Source organism: Gekko japonicus, unplaced genomic scaffold, assembly GCF_001447785.1.
Source record: "Gekko japonicus isolate JY-2015 unplaced genomic scaffold, Gekko_japonicus_V1.1 scaffold131, whole genome shotgun sequence".
Lineage (NCBI taxonomy): Eukaryota > Metazoa > Chordata > Lepidosauria > Squamata > Gekkonidae > Gekko > Gekko japonicus.
In genome coordinates this window covers 1,096,062-1,119,222 of record NW_015167061.1, presented here as the reverse complement: position 1 = coordinate 1,119,222, position 23,161 = coordinate 1,096,062, and the positions used below count along the sequence as shown (strand labels likewise).

Sequence of the window (23,161 nt, the reverse complement as noted above, 5' to 3'; positions counted from 1 at the left end):
AGGAGCAGGCACAGAGCGGTGCCCCTCTTGATGCCCAGGGGCAGGGGCGGATTAACCATGAAGCAGACGAAGCAGGTGCTTAGGGCACCAGGGCCAAAGGGGGCACCACAAAGTTGGGGAAAGGGTGAAAAGAAAAAAAACAACAATGAAGATTTGTAAAAAAAAATGAAACGTGTAAAACACCCAAATAGATCAGTTATGCTTCAAGAAAGACTCAGCTCACTGTGTATATTATTGTATATTATTGTATTGTATATTAACAATTGAAGCAGACATTCTGAGAGGCACTAATTTTGAGGATGTGTTCAGTGATTATGCGAAAATGAAATGTAGAAAAATGCCTTTCGGGTCATGAATATTGGAACTTTGATCCATTTAACATGTGAAATATTAAAATAGATGTTATGTTGCATGTTTGTAGAACTTTATGTAGCCCAAGCTTGGCTTAGTTTGCACAGTCTATGGTGCTATCCTATGAATAAATATTTGTTATTGCTGCAAACTGCATTGTCTATCTGGTCAGACAGGTCAGCAACTAAAATGGACCGGGTCAGTGTGGAAAGGAGGGGGGGGCACCAAGATGGGTCAGTGCTGAGGGCACCCGTGAGCCTTCCTCCGCCCCTGCCCAGGGGCTATAGCTCAGGGGAGGGAGGGATCGCCAGGCGATATCAGTGGTCTGACTCTGTGGAAGGCAGTTTGCCAAGCCCCATGGGCCCTGTCTGCACTAGACCTTGAATCCTGGTTCAGCGCTGTCTCCTGCTAGCTATTCTGCATGACACCCGAGGTTACCCCTCTGTTTATCCTGTGTGTGTGTTTTTTTCTTTTGATCAATTTTGTATTACATTGTGGTCAGCCCGGGTTCGGACTGCTGTTACCCCAGGGTATATGGATCCTGTTTTGCCGCAGGCTTCCCCTCGATCCAGAGTGGCCCCAGTGCAGATTTTAGTGTAGGGTTTTTAACTTGGTTCCAATCCTCCTTGCCCCTTTCCCACCATAGCTAGGACAAACAACCCTGTCCGCAGTGCAGAATTTATAACCCAGGGCAGGCAAGCAAATTGGAGTGGGACAAAATTAGTGCAGAAAACAACAGACAAACAGAGATAACTGCAAGGTCAATGGCCACGAGTCGAGCACAGGGAAAACCTGGGGAAAGGTCCAAGTGCGGAAAGGGCCATGGTCTCTTGGCACCTTCCCATCAATATATGTCCTTTCATGCTCAGAGGCCTATGTGCCTTGGAGGAAGGGGGCAGCAGTGGAGGAAGGCCCTGGTTGGGGACTACCCAAAGGCACTTCTTGGAAGCAGGGGATGGGCCTCTGGAAGGTCCCAGCAGGGCTGGAACCTCCATGTTCAGGCACAGTCTACCAGTTGCTCGTAAAAACGAGGGTTGCCTGCTGCCTTCATCTCCTTCTGATGGGCTTCCCAGAATCATTGGGTTTGGCCACTATGGACAGCAGGATACTGGACTAGGCAGGTCTTTAGTCACTCCAGCAAGGCTCTTCTGACACTCTTGTGCACTTTCTGTGGTGGGAAAGCAGGTGTATACGTGCCCAGAGGCTCCCTTCCTCCTCTTCCTCACAACTGGGCAAGGGCTTCTGGCCTGAGATGTGGATTCTGTGGGCATCTTTGGTCCAAAATCCATCCCTAGGGGTTATAATATTTATAACGATAAAATATTAATATATACCTGGGGAGTATGCACAGAGGGTCCTCTCTTGTTTTAATATGGCTTGAATGCCACTGTTTGGCCATGTATAGGAGGTGGGAGGGTCCCCGGATTTTTCTTGCGCCGCTAGTTGCCTTTGTCTCTCAAATGCGCTCCAACCGTGACTCAAGAGCTCTCTTCTAGGGCTGCCAGCTCTGGGTTGGGAAATTCCTGGAGACTTTGGGGGAGGATCCAGGAGAGAGCGGGGTTTGGGGAGGGGAGGGGCCTCAGCAGGGTGCAATGCCATAGCTGGGTCAGGTGGAGGTCTTGGCACTGAGAACTGAGATCTGGAGCCCCAAATGGAGGGTTGCCAGCTATACGCTGGGAAATTCCTAGAGATTTGGGGGGTGAAGCTTGGGGGGGGGGAGAGTTTGGGAAGAAGAGGGAGCCCATCAGGGAAGTGATGACACAGCATCCTCCCTCTGCAGCTGCCGTTTCCCCCCCCCCTCTGGGCAGAGACCAGCCACGAAGCGGGAAGTCAGTTCAAATGCTGTCCAGCTTACCTTTATACATATGCTAACAGCTCTAGCCGAGAGACAATGGGATGGTCTCCCCCCCCCTCCAAGCAGGGAACAGAGTTTTGGAGGGATTACTAGATAGTCTACCGGAAGGAGATTCCTAGAGATCTCCACGAATCACTTATTTGACCTGGTGGGACTGGGTCAGTGGGTAGAGAAACAGATAAGATAAAAGCCCTGGGAGCAAAGAGAAAGCTGTTTTCCTTGGGCGCTGTGTCCATAAGCACACACAGACCTCTCCTCTCGCAAGGCAGCTATTGACCATGTGTTCACCTCAGGAGCTGGAACAAGCTTCAAGGTAATGGTCACTTTGTAGGGATTTGTCACTACTTAAGCTGAAGAGGCCTGTCCTATATTTTACCATCTGATAGGGCACGGATAGAGAAAAGGGAGAGAGGATTTGCGTTTTCCCCCTTTCTTTTGGTATCCCTTGCTCAGTTTGGTGCTGTGCTAAAAGTGTGCTTGTAACCATTTTCTTTTTAATAAATACTTTATAACTTGGGATGCAGGCCATGGTTCTCTGTACCACATAGACCTCCACTCTCTCGGACATGCTATTTTGAAAGGAGTGTTGGGGGAGGAGGCAGGGAGTTGGCAAGAGGCTATTCCTTCAGGAGTGCACAAGGCAGTAAACTGTCCCTGTGGTGACTAGCCACTGGTCAGCGGGAGACACAGGGGCAAGCCCTCAGAACTTGGAAGGAAAGCTGGGAGTCTTAACTGTCGCTGTGGGTAATCCCTGCAACAGTCAGGTGGTGGCGGCGGGCTACCCTAAAGAGAATGTAAAGACCCTCCAGGTGGTGAGAAGAACTCCAGAGAGGCAGGGCAGAATAGGGACTGCAAGCCAGAGTAGGCAAGTTCCGCCACACCATCTTGAGTCTGCAAATAACGTCAATAACATAAATCAATGCCCCCAGGACATCTACGGCATGTTCCTCATTGGTGGCAACAACATCTCTGTGCCCACCCCTGCTGTGGCTCCAGCCAATCCTCTTCTCCCCCATTAGCTTTCTGCTCTGCCTGGCCCGGCTTCCACCTTTGCCTCTCTTCTTCCTCAACAGGTAACAGGCTGGACGAAGGCTCGGATGTCGAGTCGGAGCCAGACCTGCCCCTGAAGCGCAAGCAGCGCCGCAGCCGCACCACCTTCACCGCTGAGCAGCTGGAGGAGCTGGAGAAGGCCTTCGAGAGGACTCACTACCCCGACATCTACACCCGAGAGGAGCTAGCTCAGAGGACCAAACTCACCGAGGCCCGAGTTCAGGTGAGAGGGAAGGCTGAAGGGAAGAGAACCCCAGGCATCATCCACAAGTGTTGTTTCATGGTTTGCTGTCCTCAGAACTTGATGACCAAAGAGCAACTCCAAAACACTTTCAGTAAATAATGAAATAGGGAAAGGATGCTCCAGTTGCACCCCAGCCCTGCCCGTGTGTTGAAATCTTTTGCTTCAAGAGCGAGCAAATTGAGACTGGTTGCTAATCCTCAGGGGAGCCCTACTTAGCTGGGGATGCCTTTTTAAAAAATGTGAGGATGCCTTCAGTTCTCCACCCCACACACACACTGGGATAGGAAGCTTACCTAGAGATGCCAACCTCCAGGTGGGAACTGGGGATCTCCCAGAATTACAGCTCATCTCCAGACTGCCAAGATCAGTTCCCCTGCAGAAAACGGAGGCTTCAGAAGGTGGACTCTATGGCATTGCACCCCACTGAGGTCCCTGTCCTCCCTAAGCTCCATCCCCAAATCCCCTGGAGTTTCCCAGCCTGAGCTGGCAACCCAAACTCCCCCATCCCCCACCGGTGGCCAGGGGGAACCTGGTAGCCCTAAGCCAACCATATGCAGGAAAATGGTTGCATGGTGTTCGCTGGAGCCTGTGCCCCAGGGGGGTCAGGGCTCGACAGTGCCGGCAAATGGCTGCAGCGAGGGTGGCCAGCTGTTCTACCGGCTATGCGTTTTACAACAGTAGTTAAAAATGGAAGAATGATGGGTTTAGGGGGCAACTGCACAATCGCAGCTGATGACAAAAGAATGTCTGGGTGTGGTGGGATAGATGTCAGCTTTTAAGGGCAGAAGACAAACCAGGGGTGGGTGAGGATGTTCTCTCAAGGTCTTTTCAGCAGTTGCTTTGTGGCACTTTTGCGGCAGTTTGCAACAGCGCGGGAGGCGGTCTGCTTTCTGTTCCCATCAGCTTCTCCCTCCTCAGGAGGGAGCTGGGTGGGTGAGTCACTGGATCCAGTGGCTTCCAAAGCGTCACTGCACATCTTCCAGGTCTGGCCTACGTCTTCTGGATATCTTATTTTGGTTAATTTGCGGCTGCATTCCATGCTGCCTTTGTTCCAGTTTAACCAGGGGAATTTCTAAGCGAATGGATCAGCTCTTGCTGATTCCTGCATTTTGTGCGCACCTCCCTTCCCCCCTCCCATCTCGGCACTCACAGGTTGTACAAACCAAGCACTGCAAAAGCAGCAGTTTTAATCTAATCAAATGTACGATCACATTACAAAGTGGGTTTGCCAACTCCAGGTGGCAAAATTCCTGGAGATTTGGGGGTGGAGCGCAGTACCATAGAACATCCATATTTTCTGTCTTATGCATTATTAACCTTCTGTCTAAGGAACCCTCTTCCGTCTTTCTTCATGAGTCATTCCGAGTGTGTCTCCTGACACGCAAGGCGATGGGGATGACTCATGCAGAGATACTGTGGGCATCCTCTTACAGCTGGCAGCCATTGCTTCATCTCTCCAAAGACTTCGCAGAATTAGTCCTCTCCAGAGGGAGCTGATTAGAAGGTGGTTTGTTCAAAACAGTGACTTATGCAGATTTGTAAAATAACGCAGGCACACGCAATGCAAGCGGATACGGTGGAATCCCACGGATCCCAAGGAATCGAGATTAGGGGAGTGAATTGTGCAGAGAGGCAGCGAGAATCCTCCGCTGTGGACTGGTGCTTTGGACTCCCAGAAGCCTCAGTTAAGATAATAACTGACTTTAGGCTTTCATCCATATTCTTTGCTATTATTTTAGTCTTCTCCGTATTTATCTTAAAACCCGCTAGTTCTCCAAATTCTTTAATTTTCTCCATCAGAATCTTTGCCGTTTCCGTTGGATTTTCTAAAATATATGCCACATCATCTGCAAATGCTAAGAGCTTAAATTGCTCTTTCTTTAAATGTAGACCTCTTATTCGATTTTCTTTTCTAATAGTTTCATTTAACACTTCTAAAACCATAATGAATAGCAATGGAGATAATGGGCAACCTTGTCTTGTGCCTTTCTGCATTTCAATATAGTTCGTTAGTTCTCCATTTACAATCACTTTTGCCTTTTGCCCTTTGTATATTGAATGGATCATATTAATAAAGTTTTCTCCCATCTCTAACATCTGAAGCACTTCTGTCATGAAAATCCAGTTAACATTATCGAACGCCTTCTCTGCATCCAGGAATGTAGTTGTTTATGTCTGTGTTTAGCAATATAAGAAAACAATAAATGTGTACCTTCGGGTACTTAAAAAAAAAGATAATAACTGACTGGCTACCAGTCTTAGGGGCAGGCAAGCCAAGGAGTCTCTTCCCTTTCCTTGTGATTTTGTATCTTGCCATCTTCAGTTTAGGTTCGATTCATTCTCACTGCTGTGGTGGGAGATTCTTTTGTTCCTTTTGTGCCCCTTTTGCCCCACCATTTGTACACCTTGGAGGGGCGCTCCTTTCTACATCATGTGCCGGTTTGATGTAAAAACAACGTTGGACAATGGGCTCGTTTCAGTGGGATGCAAAGACTGAGAAGTTCCCACTCACGGGCTTGTTTCTTGCCATGACACCAAAACGGCAGCCTTTAAATCAAGCAGGCCAGCTCACTGAAAAGTTTGCTCGCATCTTAGGCAGACCATGAGAGGGAGGGCAGGGACGGCTGCCTCAGTGCTTAGTTCTCGTGGCCCTTTCTTACATGCCCAGGGAAATGCCGATCGCCACTTTGGGTCAGGAAGCAATTTTTCTCCAGGCCGGTTTGGCTGGGGATCCTGGAGGGGTTTTTTGCCCTCTTCTGGGTGTGGAACAGCAATCACTGGAGGGAAGGTATTTGTGAATTTCCTGCATTGTGCAGGGGGTTGGACTAGATGACCCTGGAGGAGGTCCCTTTCAGCTCTATGATTCTATCCTGGCTAAAACACACACACACCCCGGCTCGTGCTTTGGCGCTGTCTAGCACACACTACCGCCAGCCGGTAGACATTTGAGGTGCCCGCACTTCTGTCCGAAGGGTTTTGGCGGCCGGCGAGAGAGGGGCAAAAAGATGCGCAAACCTTTTATTGGAAGTTGTCCTTTGTGAACTCCTCCTCACCCCTCCACCCACCCACCCACCCACGGTCACACACCCCAGCATCCAGCCCATCCTCCCCCACCTTTTCCCCAGCCAGGCCTGGCCCTGAGTCCCTGCAGCAGCTGTTTCCCCAGCCGCATTCCTGGTGGCTTTCTCATTCACGCAGGCTGGCACGATTGGTTTCTTCCCACCGCTTCTAAGCCGGCCGCCCCTTGTAAAATTTTCTGGATATCAGAGGGGATCTGTTTACTGGCTCTTGAGACTCACAAATGGGACGTTCTTGCATGGAGGGGGGGAAAGAAAGCCCCGACTGGCTGATAAAACACTTTGCGTGGGGTGGGGGGGAAGGGTCAAAGTCCAGCCCCCAGAAGAAGAAGAAGAGGTTGGATTTATATCCCTCCCTTCACTATCTGAAGGAGTCTCAGAGTGGCTTACAATCTCCTTTCCTCCCCACAACAGACACCCTGTGAGGTAGGTGGTGCTGAGAGAGCTCTCTCCAGCACTGCCCTTGAGAGAACAGCTCTGAGAGAACTTGTGACTGACCCAAGGTCACACCAGTAGCTGCATGTGGAGGAATGGGGAATCAAACCCGGTTCTCCCAGGTTAGAGTGCATGCTCCCAGGGCTCTTTTTGTAGAAAAAGCCCAGCAGGAACTCATTAGCATAATAGGCCACACCCAACAACAGGAACTCATTAGCATATTGGGCCACACCCCTGACAGCACAGCTCATTATCACATTAGACCGCACCCCCATGTTATCAGAAGTGTGGTTATCCAGCCACACCCACCTTTTGCTTGTTATTCTGTTTACCTTGTTTGTTGTCAAAACCCAGGGCCTTTTTTGTAGCAGGAACTCCTTTGCATGTTAGGCCACATACCCCTAATGTAGCCAATCCTAATGACTTTCTGCTGTTGGGTGTGGCCTATTATGCTAATGAGTTCCTGCTGGGCGTGGCCAACTTGGGAGCCAGCCGGAACTCCGTTCCTGTGCGTTCCTGCCCAAAAATAGCCCTGCTCCTAACCACTACACCAAACTGGTTCTCACCAGGCAGGTAGCCTCTCCTTTCCGGCTTTCTGTCCTTCCTCCCTCTCTTGTTCAAAGTTTTGGAAAGGGGGGTTGATGAATGGGAAAGAGGGTGAATATGCAGATGACCGGCAGATGTGAGTGGTATCCAAAGAATCACATTTGTGTGTTGTCTGCTTACTGGTGCTTTTTGGTCCCAAATTGTCCTCCTCCCCCACCAAATATCTTGCAGCAATTTAAAATGCCAGGGTGTTGCAGGGGATCTGTTCTTGGTGTGGCCTGGGTCCAGGTGTGACAGAGGAAGGGGCGCTTGGGGGTTGCTCTTCTCTCCTGTTGGTGGCAGCTGGTCCCTGGGAAGAGATTGCAAGATGTCCTAGTCCCACTGGACACTGCATTGGTCAGGCCGCACCTGGAGTCTTGTGTGCAGTTCTGGAGGCATCACTGCAAAAGGGATGTGGACAGAATGGGGTGGGCGCAGAGAAGAGCGACAAGGATGATCGGGGGCCTGGAGATCAAGAAGCCCCATGAGGACAGGCTGAGGGACTTGGGAATGTTCAGTCTGGAGAAGAAGAGGTCGAGGGGGAAACAGGATGGCTCTCTTGGACTCTTGGAAGGGCTGTGTCCCTTAGAGGAGGGCAGGGAGCTGTTCCTGTGGACAGCAGAGGAGAGGACTCGCAAGATTGGGTTTAAATGAAGGACGGGAAAGTACCGGATGGGTATTAGGAGGAACCTTTTGACAGTCAGAGTTGTGCAGCAGTGGGATCAACTGTCTGGGGAGGTGGTGAGCTCCCCCTCCCTGGCAGTCTTCAAGCAGCAGCTGGACAAACATTGGTCAGGGAGGCTCTAGGCCAGTGATGGCGAACCTTTTAGAGGCCGAGTGCCCAAACTGCGACCCAAAACCCACTTATTGATCGCAGAGTGCCAACACGGCAATTTAACCTGAATACTGAGGTTTTACTTTAGAAAAAAACAACTCCTACATTAACTTAAGATGATCCAAACAAAGTCAGGAAAGCAATCCCAAATGCTTTCATTTACTTAAAATTATTTGGCAGAGAATTCGGCACTTTAATGATGGTCTGGGCCTGGCTGGGGCGATGGCACGGGTGCCCACAGAGAGGGCTCTGAGTGCCACCTCTGGCCCCCGTGCCATAGGTTCGCCACCACTGCTCTAGGCTGATCCTGCATTGAGCAGGGGGCTGGACTAGATGGCCTTTATGGCCCCTTCCAACTCTGTAGTTCTGTGCTTCTATGATGGACTGAGGGCCTGCTTGAGCAGAAGGCAGCTTCATGTGTTCGTGGGCAGAAGGGGCTCTCTGCTGGAGATGATGGTCAGCTGGCCAGACCATGTGGTCCCACCCGAGGAGCTGCAAGAACAAGGACTTTGTGGGTAAGATGGCCTGGGAAGAGGGGGGAGGTGGCCAGAGGGTCTGCGTGTTGGCCCTGTGGTAGACTGGGGGGGGTGGAGTGGGGAGAGGAGAGGAGAGGAGCCTGCCCAAAGGCACCCACCCTGAGAGGGAAGAAGCAGCCAGACGCTTCCCCCCTGGCCATTTCCTCGCGTGGGGCGAACCGTCTGAGGCCGGCCCTGGAGGTGGCCTGTGGATGCAGTCAGTGTCGAGATGTCCAAAGGCCCATCCTGGAGTCCTCCTCGGAGGAAGGGACCCTCCTTCCTCCAGCTGGGCTTGTGGAGGGTGCATCTGGGGGAAGAGCTCACGGGCAGCAGCTTCCCTTTGGAACTGACTGGGGCGCCGTCTTGATCTTCCGGCTCTTCCGTATGGCTCGGGTTCATCCCAAAGTGTCTTTTGATGCGATCCCTCTTTCGTGAAGTTGTGCCGGTCGCTTCCAGACGTTTTGGCTTCCATTTGGGAGGGGGGCAGCTGGTGCACTATCGAGACAGGCAGCCACCCTGAGATCGCACCGAGGTCAGCTTGGGGAAACCAGGAGGCGTGGGGAAAGAGGGGCAGCCTGGCGAGCGAAACCTTCCTGCTCTGGGGGGGGATGGGCTTCTGCTGCCGGGACGCATCTTCTCCGAAGACAGTTTCCCATCCCTGTTTCCACTTAGCCCCGTCTCCCTCGCCCGCCCATCCATCTTGCTCCGGCATCAAGTCCTTATTAAGCCACGGAGGCTCCCAGCGGACCTGCTTTTCCCACAAGCAGAGCGCCCACCTGACCTCCCTTCTGGCGGACAAATTGTGGGAGCTGACCCGGGGCCCTCCTAATTCACTCCAGCCTCTTCCCAGCCACAGGGAAGCGTCTGTGCAGCTGTTGTGCTGGGAGTGGCCCAGCTACCTTCCAAAGGCCCTCCATCTCTGGACTGGTGTGCCGAGCAGGTCTTTTTTCTGCAGGGGGGGCGGGGGAGTAGCCAGGGACCTTGAAGACGGAAGCACTTATTTAAAAAGAAAGATATGTTGCGGAAGGCTTTCATGGCCGGAGTTCATGAATTGTTGTAGATTTTCCAGGCTGTATGGCCGTGGTCTTGGCATTGTAGGACCTGACGTTTCGCCAGCAGCTGTGACTGGCATCCTCAGAGGTATGACACAGAAAGATGGAGTACTCCCTGTGTCAAGGTGAGAAGAAAAATGGTAGGCAGGTGATTTGTATCTACTCAGGAAAGTGGGGTAGGGCTGAGTCATTCTCTTGTAGGAGTTCCCCGGGCTGTGAAAACATGCTAATGGAGGAGCTTTCCTGAGGAGGTTCTTTTGCATATGGACCTTGACACAGAGAGTACTCCGTCTTTCTTTGTTATACCTCTGAGGATGCCAGTCACAGCTGCTGGCAAAACATCAGGTCCTACATTGCCAAGACCACGGCCATACAGGCCAGAAAATCTACAACAACTAAAGAGGTGTTGGACAGTAATTTCAAGCCATGGTGCAAAAACAGAACATTAGAGTTTCCCCTAAATGATGCCGCCACCACCCCAAGGCCAGTTTTGGCATTGTCCCCCAAAAGCTTTTCACTGGTTTTGGCACTGCTTGGAGTAATGTTGGTGCCTTCATCCCCGATGGGCTGGGATGTCCCGTCGGACTCATCCAGGAAGTAATGACTTCCGCTTCCTCCTTTGGCCTCAGAGATGTCAGCACATAGCCAAATCTGATGGGTGGCGTGACCCTTGGTGGTCTGGGATCTCTCCAAGTAACACATTCGGGAGGGAGAAGGAAGCAACAGCTGTGGGGCAAGGGTGGGGCTGACAAGTGGTGGTGATTACAGGATAACGCAGCATGTTTTTGGAACATATTTCTACCTCAGCCAAACATTTCCGTCTCGAAAATAAAAATGGTAGACTATTCAGTGCAACCTTCAATTTCACTGCACACAGATGGTGTCTGGGGTCTATAAAGACCCCAGTCAAAAGGCATGGGTTTGTGTCCCTTTCCCAGTATCCCATGCATGAAACCTTTCTTTCCCACTCAAACCACTGATTGATACCTAAGATAGGACAGTTTCCTACTTCAGCTGCACTTTTAATGTGCATTGAAGCACTTATCCCGGCTTTGCTTTGGCTGAGAGCCTGACCTCTGAGAATCTGATGGGGAGGGGGCGGATCTGTCACACTTCCTACTGGCTAAGAAGAAGAAGAGATTGGATTTATACCCCACCCTTCACTACCCAAAGGAGTCTCCTTTCCCTTCCCTTCCCTACAACAGACACCCTGTGAAGTAGGTGGGGCTGAGAGAGCTCCTTCTCTCTTTCAAGAGAACAGCTCTGAAGGAACTTGCGACTGACCCAAGGTCACACCAGCAGCTGCATGGTTGAGCTCCTCCCCTTCGAGGTAGGACCTTCTCTGAAGAGCAGGGCTGGAGAAGGAGGGGCCGAGCTGTTCATAGACCCAAATTGCTTCCATCCGTCTCCACCCCATAATTTTCCTTCCAGGCAACCTGGACACATACAGCTTCTGCTGTCACACGGCTTGGAAACGTCCACTGCCTCAGATAGCTTTGGCAGTGCATAAAAGCAACTTGCAAAGGATACCAGCTCAACCTAGCCCCGATCTCCTCAGATCTCCGAAGCTAAGTCCAGGATGACTATACAGAGGCAGGCAGTGGCAAACCACCTCCACTTACCCCCTGCCTTGTCACCACCAATCAGCTACAACTTGACAACATTTTCCCCATCGCCAGCATAACTGTTTTTAGTGTAGAAGAGCCTCAGCTTGGCATGCAGAAGGTCCCACGTTCCATCCCAGTCTCTCCAGTTAACTGGGAAGGACACATTTATGCCTGAAACCCTGGAGAACCACTGCCACACTGGATAGGTAATATTTAGCTTAGATGGAATAAGTCCCCGACATGTGATATCTACCTGAAACCTCCACTTACAGGGGCAGTGTACCTGTGAATATCACAGGGCAGGGATACATAAGGGGAAGGTTCTGTACATGGCACGTGAACTTCTGAGAGATCTGGCCAGTGGCTTTTGGCACGGTTTGATTGTTGTTAGCTGTTTCCCAGGATGTACTTAAAGCTGCTTTGAGCCACAGGGAAAGGTTGGGATACGAACGCTTTAATAAATAGATAAGTAATTGCTAGCCTGGGTGAGCTTCAATCTGATCCAGCAAGATAATCCTTTCATTCTTGGTGTTTTAAAAATTCATTGACCTTCTCTTTACTGTTTGGGGCGTCTTTGCAATATCACACTTCCTTGATGACTCCTCCGTCCTAGGATCGGGTGGGTGTTTTTTTCAAGAGAGGTTCTTGTCGAACGATTTATGCCCTCGCTCCCGAGGAGAAGGATTTTCCCATCTGTTCTTCCCTGGCAGATGGCAGAAACAGAAGTCAGAGCAAAACGGAAGGAGGGAGCAGGGACTCTCCCCACCCAAAAAAACCCCAGGGGTTTCTCCAACACAGCTGGGGGAGATGTCTGCTGAAAACAGTCTCTTTATTTACTTACTTAATTGCTGTATTTCTAGTCTGCCTTTCTCAGTCAGACACAAGGCGGATTTCCCTGATATCCCTCCTTGCTGTATACAAAGCGACACCACTCTTGGGAATATATTCATCATCCAATTGGCCGGGCATCGAAAGCAGATATACCGAACCACACTCCGGTGGTGGGAACCTCTTGGCCGCCATCTTGACCCCTGAAAGGCAGTGGCTACCAACTCTGCCCCCCTGCAAATAAATAAGTTTGGCCTTCGAGAGAGGGGCAAAGCCACACGGGGGAAATCAGCAGCCTCCAGGCTGCCCCCCTCCTCGTCTTGACCCGGCGGATTCCGTATCGGAAGGAACTGGCTGCCACTCCGGGATTAACTTTTCCCGTAACAGGATCTCTCTGGCAGGAGAATCTTTTAGTGACTGATAAAACCTTAACTGTGGTGGAGCGAAAACAGGTTCGCTTTGAAGTGGGGCTCGCGTTACCCTCTCGACACTCAATCCTGTATATTTTAACTACCAATAAAATGATTTATAAGCATAAACGGGGGGGGGGGGAGTCTTCAGCTACCTTTCAAAGGATGGGCGAGAGGGAGAATTGTGGGGAATGGATTTTGCATCATCTTTTCGGCTTCTCTGGCCCCCTCCCTCTTCTCCACCCCACCATGAAGGCTGTAAATAAAGAGGCACAAGGGAGGAATCGATTTGTCTGGGACTTGCAAAATCCCTCCGCTGCTTCTTTTCCCCCTCTGGAGTAAACCTTTGGGGTGGATGCACCCATGGGGCGGGGTTAGAGACTTTCCTGGGAGACAGGGCTACAGAGAGAAACTTAGGACAAGTGGATCCTCCATGTTGAGAGGCAGTCTACGTTTAGCAGCTGGAGGCCACGTTCAGATCTTGACTATTTTGGCATGCTGTGTCCATGTAAGCTTCACCAACTGGTCACGGCCTGGGGACCGTGTACTGCATACAGTTATAGAACAGAGGTCCTCATCCAGCAAGGCAAAATCCTTACGCATTATGCCCAAATTCTGTGACTTAAATAAATTACCTACAAGCACTGAAATGTGTATGACTGCAAAGTTCCAAAGACTTCCTGATGTAGTTAACCCCTTAAAGTAGGGGTGTCAAACATGTGGCCCGGGGGCCGGATCAGGCCCCCGGAGAGCTTCTATGAGGCCCGAAGTGGAACTGGCTGTCTTCTGCTTCTTCTTCCAGTTCTGCTGCTGCTGCATCATCGTAGCTTTCCAGCTTACAGATACACACCTGAACAGCATACTCAGGATTGCAACAGCACAGACATTCTGATGCAATAATTCAGAGCAGGAGGTGTCAGTTATCAGACACTGTTAAATAACCAAAATATTGCAAGAGTGCTAATGTTTTAAGCATGTTTTTATTATAAGTAAAAAAAAAAAAACCCTTTGTGTTTGTGTCCTTTATAAAGTTCATATCTCTGCTACCTGGCATTACATTTTATGACACACATGGCCCGGCCCAACAAGGTCTCATTTATGTCAGATCCGGCCCTCATAACAAATGAGTTTGACACACCTGCCTTAAAGGGATTCCCACTGGATTAGGCCAAATTGGGTCCACCTTGTCTAGGATCCTTTCCCGCTGTGGTCACACAGATGCTTCCGTGAAACCCAAAAGCTTTCTTCCTAGGCATCTGATGTCCAAAGATATACTTCTCTTGAGCATGGAGGTTCTGTTTTGCCTTGACGCCTACGAGCTTTGCCCAGCCCTTTCCTCCAGGAATGGGTCTAAATTCTAACGCTGCAGAAATTTTTGCTGCATTGTGCCAAAAAGCACTTTCACCAGGGCGTGATTCTCCTGCGTCCAAGCACTCTGTCCGTTGAGAAATGGGAGGCCAGGCCAAGCAGCTCTGCTTGGACTGGGCCCTCAGCATCACCATTGGCATCGCTGGTGGCATCCCTGCTAGCCAAATTCTTTCTGCTCCAGCTGGTACCTCACCAAGATCTTAGGCAGAAGGTCTTTCTACCGCCCCCGTGCTCGAGACCTTCTAAATGGGAATGCCAGAGACTGACCCTGGCAGTAGATTGTAAATTTACCAGTAAATCTTTTAAAAAAAAAATTAATGCCAGCAGAGATCTAAGCTTGGGCTCATTTGATTTTAATCTGGAAGGTCTCGGGGCTGATCTCCGTTGGAGAAGGCAGGCCAGGCGATGTGAGGGGGGTGTTATCGGGGGGGGGGGGGGAGAGACCGCGCTGTTGAGAAAGACGCATCTAAAGCTTTTGCGACATTTTGAGAAATGCATCTGGGGGCCTCTCCCGGGCCTAAAGGGCTAAGAAACATGATTAAATTTCACAGCAACGAAGGGGGAAAAATTGAACAAAAACTCGAGACTGAGAAGCGTGTGGGTTGGGGAGGCTGGGGGGGGGGCGAAAGAAATGCATTCGACAGAAGATGTTTTTTGAGATGGACAATTGGAAGGCTGATAGCGGCCTGTCTTTGGAGGAGCCCAAGTGGAGGTTATTTTTTCTCTCTCCCACTCTTCCGCCTCTGCAGCCTTTCCCCTCCTCCTCCTCTCAGCCAAGAGTAAACGGGGCTATTAAAAACGGACCCAGACCAAGCCCAGTCGTGTGGCTTGACTGGCCACGCCAAGCAGTGACGGGCACGGAGGGCCTGTCCCCTCCTCCTCTGGTGCCACCAGCCAGGTCTGAATTGAACCATCCAGCCAGGGCCCAGGAATGTTCTCGGGTCTGAACCAAGCAGTTCAGAGGTCCTGCTGGCCCCAGTGGGACTGGACTGAGCATGCCTCCAGCTGCCTTCTGGGATCTCTCTGGGGACCTTCCCAGGAAGCCAAAATTCCAGCCCGCCCCTCTCTCATTGGACGCTTCTACCAGGAACTCGAGCAAACACATGTTTGCCTTCAGATCTAGCTCGGTTCTCAGTCACACCAGTAAGAGTTCGCACTCAGAACCTGTCAGTGGTAGGGAGCAGCTTTGAAATGCCGTTATGTTAGGGAAGTACTTGGGAACATGTACAGAGTACCCCCTTCTACACGCACCCAACTGCCCTCATTTACCAAGGACAGTCCCTTTAAATATATATATATATATATATATATATATCTTTTTGTCACCTGCCAGCATGGCGTAGTGGTTAAGAGCAGTGGCTCTGACCTGGAGAACCAGGATTGATTCCCCGCTCCTTCTCCACATGAAGCCTGCTGGGTGACCTTGGGTCAGTCACAAGTTCTCCCTAAACTCTCTCAGCCCCTCCTGCCTCACAAGGTGCCTGTTGTGGGGAGAGGAAGGGAAGGTAGATGGTAAGCCACTTCGAGACTCCTTCAGGTAGAGAAAAGCAGCGTATAAAAACCAACCCCTCCTCCTCTTCCGGGCCGATGGTGCATTGGGTCTCCCTTGTCAGGAGCTCTTGCTGTCCTCGGAACTGAGGGTATTCTGGGTTTGTGGAATCTTCCTTACCCCGCGGGGCCACTTGCAGAGTAAAAGGTGGGCCTTAGCATGAGTCAACCACGTCTGCCTCTCTCCCCCAGGTCTGGTTCAGCAACCGAAGAGCCCGATGGCGCAAGCAAGCCGGAGCAAACCAGCTGGCCGCTTTCAACCACCTCTTGCCGGGGGGGTTCCCACCCACTGGGATGCCAGCATTGCCCCCTTATCAGCTGCCAGATTCGACCTATCCAACGGCTGCGATTTCCCAAGGTGACTGACGAGGGCATGGGAAAGGGGCGTGCGGGTCCGCTTCCTGCTGCATCTCCTCGCTTGGCCTCCTCTTTCTTCCATTTCCTCAGGGCCCCTTTGCTGAAACCTCCTTTCCCATTTCCCTCGTGGGTGCCTGCGTGTCCCCTGATGTACCGCTGGGCGGGCCCCTTGATTCCAAGGACGCAGAATTAATTTGCAGTGAGATTGGGGGGGCAGTGAAAAGCTCTGCCATACCTGCTGCTCCGCAGCCCTGGACCTTCCCTTTCCTTCCCCGTGGAACTGCCTCATCCACAGCCCTTACTGGCCCATAATCTGACTTCTTCAGTCCCCTGGCTGACTGGATCTGCCACTTCCTTCACAGCACAGCTGAAGACAGGACGGCTTTTCTGTAAGGGATGGGGCCATCTCCCATATGGGAAGACTGCAGGAGCCAATGGGGGGGGGGGAGTGACGTTCCCACTCAGTGCCATCCCCCAAGACCCTGTGTGAGGATTTCCCTCCCTTCCTTCACAGCCGAGCAGCTCTGGGTTGCTGCATGACAGTAGACCTTCCCCCAAAACACACACAGGCCCTTTCTATCGAGGGTGGAGGAGAGCAGCCCCTCTTCACCTGTCCGGGGATCAGGTGACCCGGCCGCCCCTTCTAACTCCAGCTTTCCCCCCTGCAGACGGGGGCAGCACCGTGCACAGGCCCCAGCCTCTCCCTCCGTCCACCATGCACCAGGGAGGACTGGCGGCCGCTGCGGACTCCAGCTCAGCTTACGGGGCCCGCCACAGTTTCTCCAGCTACTCGGACAGCTTCATGAACCCTGCGGCTCCCGCAAACCACATGAACCCGGTCAGCAACGGCCTCTCCCCTCAGGTGAGTCATCCCTGGCCTTTTAAGCTTCTCCTTGTGGGACTCACGTAATGACGGCTGTAATGTACTGGGTTCGAGACACGTATAGTGATCAGCTCATAGTTTATTAGTGATTTCAGCTTTAAGACAACTCTAGCAGGACTGGAGCCCTGCTTATATGCATGGAAAACACCCCAACCCACCCACCCCCACACACACACTCCCTGTGATAGGCTATTTACATTACAACTCCTACTCTGTAGGTCCATTCCAGGATCCTGGCTATCTATTGTTCCAGTGAAACAAGCTTAGCCAGTATCCAGGTACTGTTCTGGCTCAGTACATAACAACGGCACTCGACCGAGGATCCTTGTAGTTCTTCCCAAGGGCCGAGGAGGACCTCTGACCAAGCAGCCGACCTGCACACACCTGCTGGGCTTGCAGGCATCCGCACGAGTGCAGAAGCCTGCCAGATGTGGGCAGCTGCCGCCGTTCCCAAGAGCAGCCCACTTGAAGCTGTCAGCGTGCCACACCCTTCCCACCGTGGCAGGGACTTTCCCAAGGTTCTCCTCCTCTCCCAGATGACGAAGTGCCAAATAACCGGCTCTTGCTTCCCAAACAGAACCGATAGGAATCCTCCATACTTTCCTGTTGTTATTTCTGAGTTTGAGACACAACAGTGTGGGAGGGTGTTTACACCCGTGGGCCTCTGCAGCCCGGGTGCCTTCCCTTGATGTTCCTCTTCCCCCATCCACGCTGCCAGCCAGTGTTCCCTCTAAGCTGCGTTAGTGTGAGCTAGCTCACAGTTTTTTAGCCTCCGGCTCACACATTTTTGTCTCAGCTCAGAAAGAAGGATGGCTCCAGAGCAGACTAATGTATGCAGTAGCCAAATCACTCGCTCACAGCTTTAATGCTGGTAGCTCACAAAGTAGAATTTTTGCTCACAAGACTCCACAGCTTAGAGGGAACATTGCTGCCAGCCCAGTTAAAATTGCTCTAATGTTGAAAGATTATCATGGATAAAAGTGTGCAAGGCTCCATCAGGTCACAGCAAGAGACGCTCAGAGGTGGTTTGCCCTTGCCCGCCTCTGCACTGTGACCTTGGACTAGCCTCAGTGGTTTGGTCTCCCCTCCAAGCAGGGGGAGATTAACCATGAAGCAGACGAAGCACGTGCTTAGGGCACCAGGGCCAAAGGGGGCGCCACAAAGTTGGGGAAAGGGTGAAAAGGGAAAAAATGAATGAAGATTTGTAAAAATAATAATGATGATAAAACTAGTGCACCTTGATCATGGTGCACCCTAGGGTTATCTTCTATTTTTTTGTTGCCGAGGTGCAGTGCCATAGGCTATGACACCAAGATTGGGGGCACCAAGATTGGTCAGTGTTTAGGGCACCAGTGAGCCTTAATCCGCCCCTGCCTCCAAGTCCTAGCTTCCAAGATTTGACAGGATCTGTCAAATAGATCCATTACATCCATGTTGCACCCTGTTCTTACGGGGCAAACCACATCCAATCCTAATACAGCCCAACATTTGTGAAATGACACAGAGAATCTTGATGCAGTCTTGTCTATGAACACATCGTGATTGTGTGGGTTGGAGGGGCTCTTTGCACTGTTATCAGGGGCTCATCAGAAATGCAGGCGGCGGAAAGACACAAATTCAGCCCCGGCAACCAGCACATTCCCCGGTTCTCGAATTAATTTTAGAAATTCCCCTAGTTAAATGGGGATTACAGGGGAGAGGGGTGTCATGCAGAGAGAAATTCCAAAACCACGAAGGCACGGAGCATGAAAGCGAGTCTGCTTGTCCACAGTCCTTAGACAATACGAGCTATGTGTTTATTGCCATCTGCCTGGCTGGAGGGAAATGCATTCTTGTGGGGGAAAGAGAGAGCCTCGCTGCGATTCTCCAGTGTTGAGTTTGCATGTAGAAATTCTCACGCAGGGCTCTCAAGTCATGCGTATGGCTCTCCAAAACAGACAGAGCCTTCAGAATCTAAATTGCAGATGTGACTGTTGCATTTTCCTGGATGGACGGATGGATGGATGGATGGATGGATGGATGGATGGATGGATGGATGTCTGAGTTTGACCACATGACATCGTCTTTCTGCAATTGTAGCCTGTGACTTTTGATGGGTTGGTTGTTGATGCAGGAAAATATGGCAAGGGGATCCTTAAACCACGTTGAGCTCTTTGTGTGAACAGTTAGATGTCTGCAAAAGTTGCAAATGGCTGCTGTGGTTTGAGTCGTCACCCCTGGGTCTCAAAACTGTTGCCTCTTGGGTCAGGAGAAGGGACAACGTGGAGGCAAGTTGAGCATCTGGTGGGTCATGGATTGAACAGAACCAGGGAGGTAGGAAGGGGGTAAATTGCCAGCAAGTTGGCAGCCCTGAAGCAGTGGTGGAGGAGACGAAGTGTACGGTTTATATGGCCCTCAACTGATTCAGATCTTTCTTAAGGAAAGGATTATCTGTCTATACCTGTATGTAATGGTAGTCATAAAATGGGTATTCTTTGAGGCTCAAGAATGGAAGAGTTTGGATCCCACCAGGTTTCTTGCTTGAGGTCCCCTCTTCACTGCAGCCGATCCTATCCTTATAAGAACCTCAGAAGAGCCCTGCTGGGTCAGACCAGTGAGGGTTCAGCATCCCATCTCACACAGTGGCCAACCGGTTACTCTGGAGGGCCCGCAACAGGGCACAGAGGCCCAGGCCTTCCCCTGAGAAGAACCCCAGAAGAGCCCTGCTGGGTCAGACCAGTGAGGGTCCATCCAGTCCAGCCTCCTGTCTCACACAGGGGCCAGCCAGTTCCTCCAGAGGCCCAACGACAGGGCCTAGAGGCCAAGGCCTTCCCCTGAGAAGAACCTCAGAAGAGCCCTGCTTGGATCAGACCAGTGAGGGTCCATCTAGTCAGGCCTCCTGTCTCACACAGTGGTCAGCCAGTTCCTCCGGAGGGCCAACAACAGGGCATGGAGGCCGAGGCCTTCCCCTGAGAAGAACCTCAGAAGAGCCCTGCTTGGATTAGACCAGTGAGGGTCCATCCAGTCCAGCCTCCCGTCTCACACAGGGGCCAGCCAGTTCCTCTGGAGGGCCAACAACAGGGCAGGGAGTCCAAGGCCTTCCCCTAAGTTTGCCTCCTGGCTCTGGGATTCAGAGGTTTAGTGCCTCTGAATGTGGAGGTTCCCCTCAGTCACCATGGCTAGTAGCTACTGGTAGACCTATCTTCCATGAATCTGTCTGGCCACCTTTGAAAGCTGTCTATACAGGGTTGCCACTCTCCAGGTGAGGCCCGGAGATCTCCTGGAATGGCAACTGCTCTCCAGACGACAGAGACCAGTTCTCCTGGAGACAGTGGCCCTGTTGGAAGGTGGCCTCTGTGGCGCTCTACCCTGCTGCGGTCCCTGCCCTCTGTCAACCCCGCCCTCCCCAGACCCAGCCCCCAAATCTCCAGGCATCTCCCAACCTGGAGGTGAAAACTCTACTCGCTGCGCCGAGACCTGGGAGAGTCGCTGCCCGCCCAAAGAGGCGGTGCTAAGCCCAATGGGCCAGGGAGGGGTTGGGAGCCAAAACCAGATAGCTGGGAATGAGGAGGGCCTGCTCGGCTCAGACAGAGTAACCTTTCTGGGGGCCTAACTGCGGTGCACGTCCAGCCCCTGATCATTGCAGCCCTCTCCCAAGACCATGGAGGAGGGCCAGGCTGCCCTGAGAGGGGCAAAGGGGTCTGCTGGCGCCGTGGCAGGCAGCTGCATCAACAGAGCGGTACAGACCAACTTCCCACTTACCCCTTGCTATGGTCTCCAGCCTTTCTCCTGGGGTCAGCAGGCGCACGTGAAAGAGAGAAAGGCAGGTTTAAAATGTGCGGGTTTCTGAAGCCAGGGGCAGTCCTGCAGGAAGCCTGCTTCAAACTGAGAGCCAGTTCGGTGTAGTGGTTAGGAGTGTGGACTCTAATCTGGGAGAACCAGGTTGTATTCCCCCACTCCTCCAGGTGCAGCTGCTGGTGTGGCCTTGGGTCAGTCACAAGTTCTCTCGGAGTTGTTCTCTCATGAGCAGTCCTCAAAAGAGCTCTCTCAACCCCACCTAGGTGTCTGTTGTGGGGAGGGGAAAGGAGTTTGTAAGCCACTCTGAGACTCCTATGGGTAGTGAAGGGTGGGGTATAAATCCAATCTCCTCCTCCTCCTCCTGTGGTTGCCAGTCTCCAGGCAGGGCCTGTGGCACTCTCCCAGAATTGCAATTGATCTCCAGACATCTTTCCCCTTCGGGAAAATGGCTGCTTTGGAGGGTGAATTCTATGCCGTTATACCCCGCTGAGGTCCCTCTGCCCCTGGAGCCTTCCCAAGCCTCTAACCCCCAAATCCCCAGGAATTTCCCAACCTGGAGTTGGCACCCCTACGTTCCCTATCCACCTTCCTGCAAATGGGAGGAAGTGGCACGTGAGAGAGAAACGGGAGACAGACAAAGGCAGGAAGCGTGGCGGTGGCACCCGTTTGGCCTTCCCGCACAGCCGAAGGTCGGGGATTTCCCCAAAGGCCTTGTCCCTACATGGCGGTAAGCTGCAGCAATGAATTCTTATCCTCGCCAACCCAACCCTGGCAAATTTGCGAGCGGGCAGAGCCGGCCTCCCTTTCAGGGGGGAACAGGGAAATCCTTAATGCCTCCCCCTGCGCAACTGTAATGCCAGGATGTTCCCAATCTGCTTTGAGGGATGGAGAGATTAAGAATAATAAAAAAATTGCAATAAAATATGTGTGAACGAGGGGGTAATTGTGGACAAATGTGGCATTCAAATTCATTTTTTCGGCTCCTTTACTCACCATTTCAATCTTATTTTCTGCTTGTTAATGAGATCTTGTTGGTTGGGGTGGGCAGAGCTGCCCAGTTTTGCTGGGTAATTGCACGTAATTTTCTTTCCACTAGTGATTTGCATCTGATCTTTTTTCCCCTAATTCTTTGCTATTTAACCCCCCCTCCTCTCCCCTCCCAAATCTCTCCCCCCCCCTTCCCTCTCCTCCCATCCACTGGTCTGGCAAGACTCATTTTAAATGCTTATTACAGTCAGAGACACTTGGACAAAAAGAACGAGAGAGAGAGAGAGAGAAAGAGAGACTAGACAGAGCTCGTCTGCGTCAAGGACTCAGCTTCTGCGGTTGCGCTCCGAAGCGCGCGCTGCCCTTAAGTGACGTGACGCACTCAGTCGCAGACAGACATTGTCAAAGATCAAGTTTGGGGTAGTTTTGCAAGGTGAGATTATGGGCCGACCCTGAATGCCCATCTGACCTGCCTTGCAACATCAGTGGATTTCGAAACTGTGTGAACCATCAGAGCCAAAGGCTACCTCGCTTGGTTCTTCATTATCAAACCAGCCGTGGTGTCATAAGAACATAAGAATGTCAGAGAAGCCAATGTTGGATCAGGCCAGTGGCCCATCCAGTCCAGCACTCTGTGTCACACAGTGGCCAGAAATACCAGGTGCCATCAGGAGGTCCAGCAGTGGGGCCAGGACACTCGAAGCCCTCCCACTGTTGCCCCCCCCAAGCACCGAGAATACAGTGCATCACCTGCCCCAACCTGTGAGTTTCTATCTATACCTTGTGGCTAATAGCCACTGATGGACCTCTGCTCCATATGCTTATATAATCCCCTCTTATAAGAACATAAGAGAAGCCAGTGTTGGATCAGGCCAGTGGCCCATCCAGTCCAGCACTCTGTGTCACACAGTGGCCAGAAATACCAGGTGCCGTCAGGAGGTCCAGCAGTGGGGCCAGGACACTCGAAGCCCTCCCACTGTTGCCCCCCCCAAGCACCGAGAATACAGTGCATCACCTGCCCCAACCTGTGAGTTTCTATCTATACCTTGTGGCTAATAGCCACGGATGGACCTCTGCTCCATATGTTTATGGAAAAGTCGGTTCACTTTCAGAGACGAGGGATAAAGAACCATGAAGCTTGCTTTTCACTCACTCTCATCTTAGCCATGGGGCACATATATTTGCAAGCACCTTCTTACTGAGTCAGTCCCTCTAGGCCAGAATTGCCTGCTCTTACCGGCAGCTGCTGTCCAAGATAAGCCATTTCCGACACATGCGAGCTGTGGTTTTTAAGTGGGAAATGCCGGAGATTTGAGGCTGGCTTGTACGGCAGGTGCCTTCCCTCTCAGCCCCCCGCTCCCCCTGAAATGACCCCCTTGTGGCTTCAGACCCCCCCC

General features: G+C 51.8%; 1 protein-coding gene across 1 annotated transcript in view; it reads left to right on the top strand.

Annotated features, from left to right (window-relative positions):
• PAX7 (paired box 7) overlaps positions 1 to 23,161 on the top strand; it is a 161,489-nt gene that overhangs the window by 81,216 nt on the left and 57,112 nt on the right. Inside the window, exons 5-7 of the mRNA XM_015412561.1 lie at positions 3,280 to 3,479; positions 15,953 to 16,118; positions 16,786 to 16,979. Of these exons, the coding sequence (XP_015268047.1) occupies positions 3,280 to 3,479; positions 15,953 to 16,118; positions 16,786 to 16,979 (560 nt within the window). The remainder of the gene's footprint in view (positions 1 to 3,279; positions 3,480 to 15,952; positions 16,119 to 16,785; positions 16,980 to 23,161) is intronic.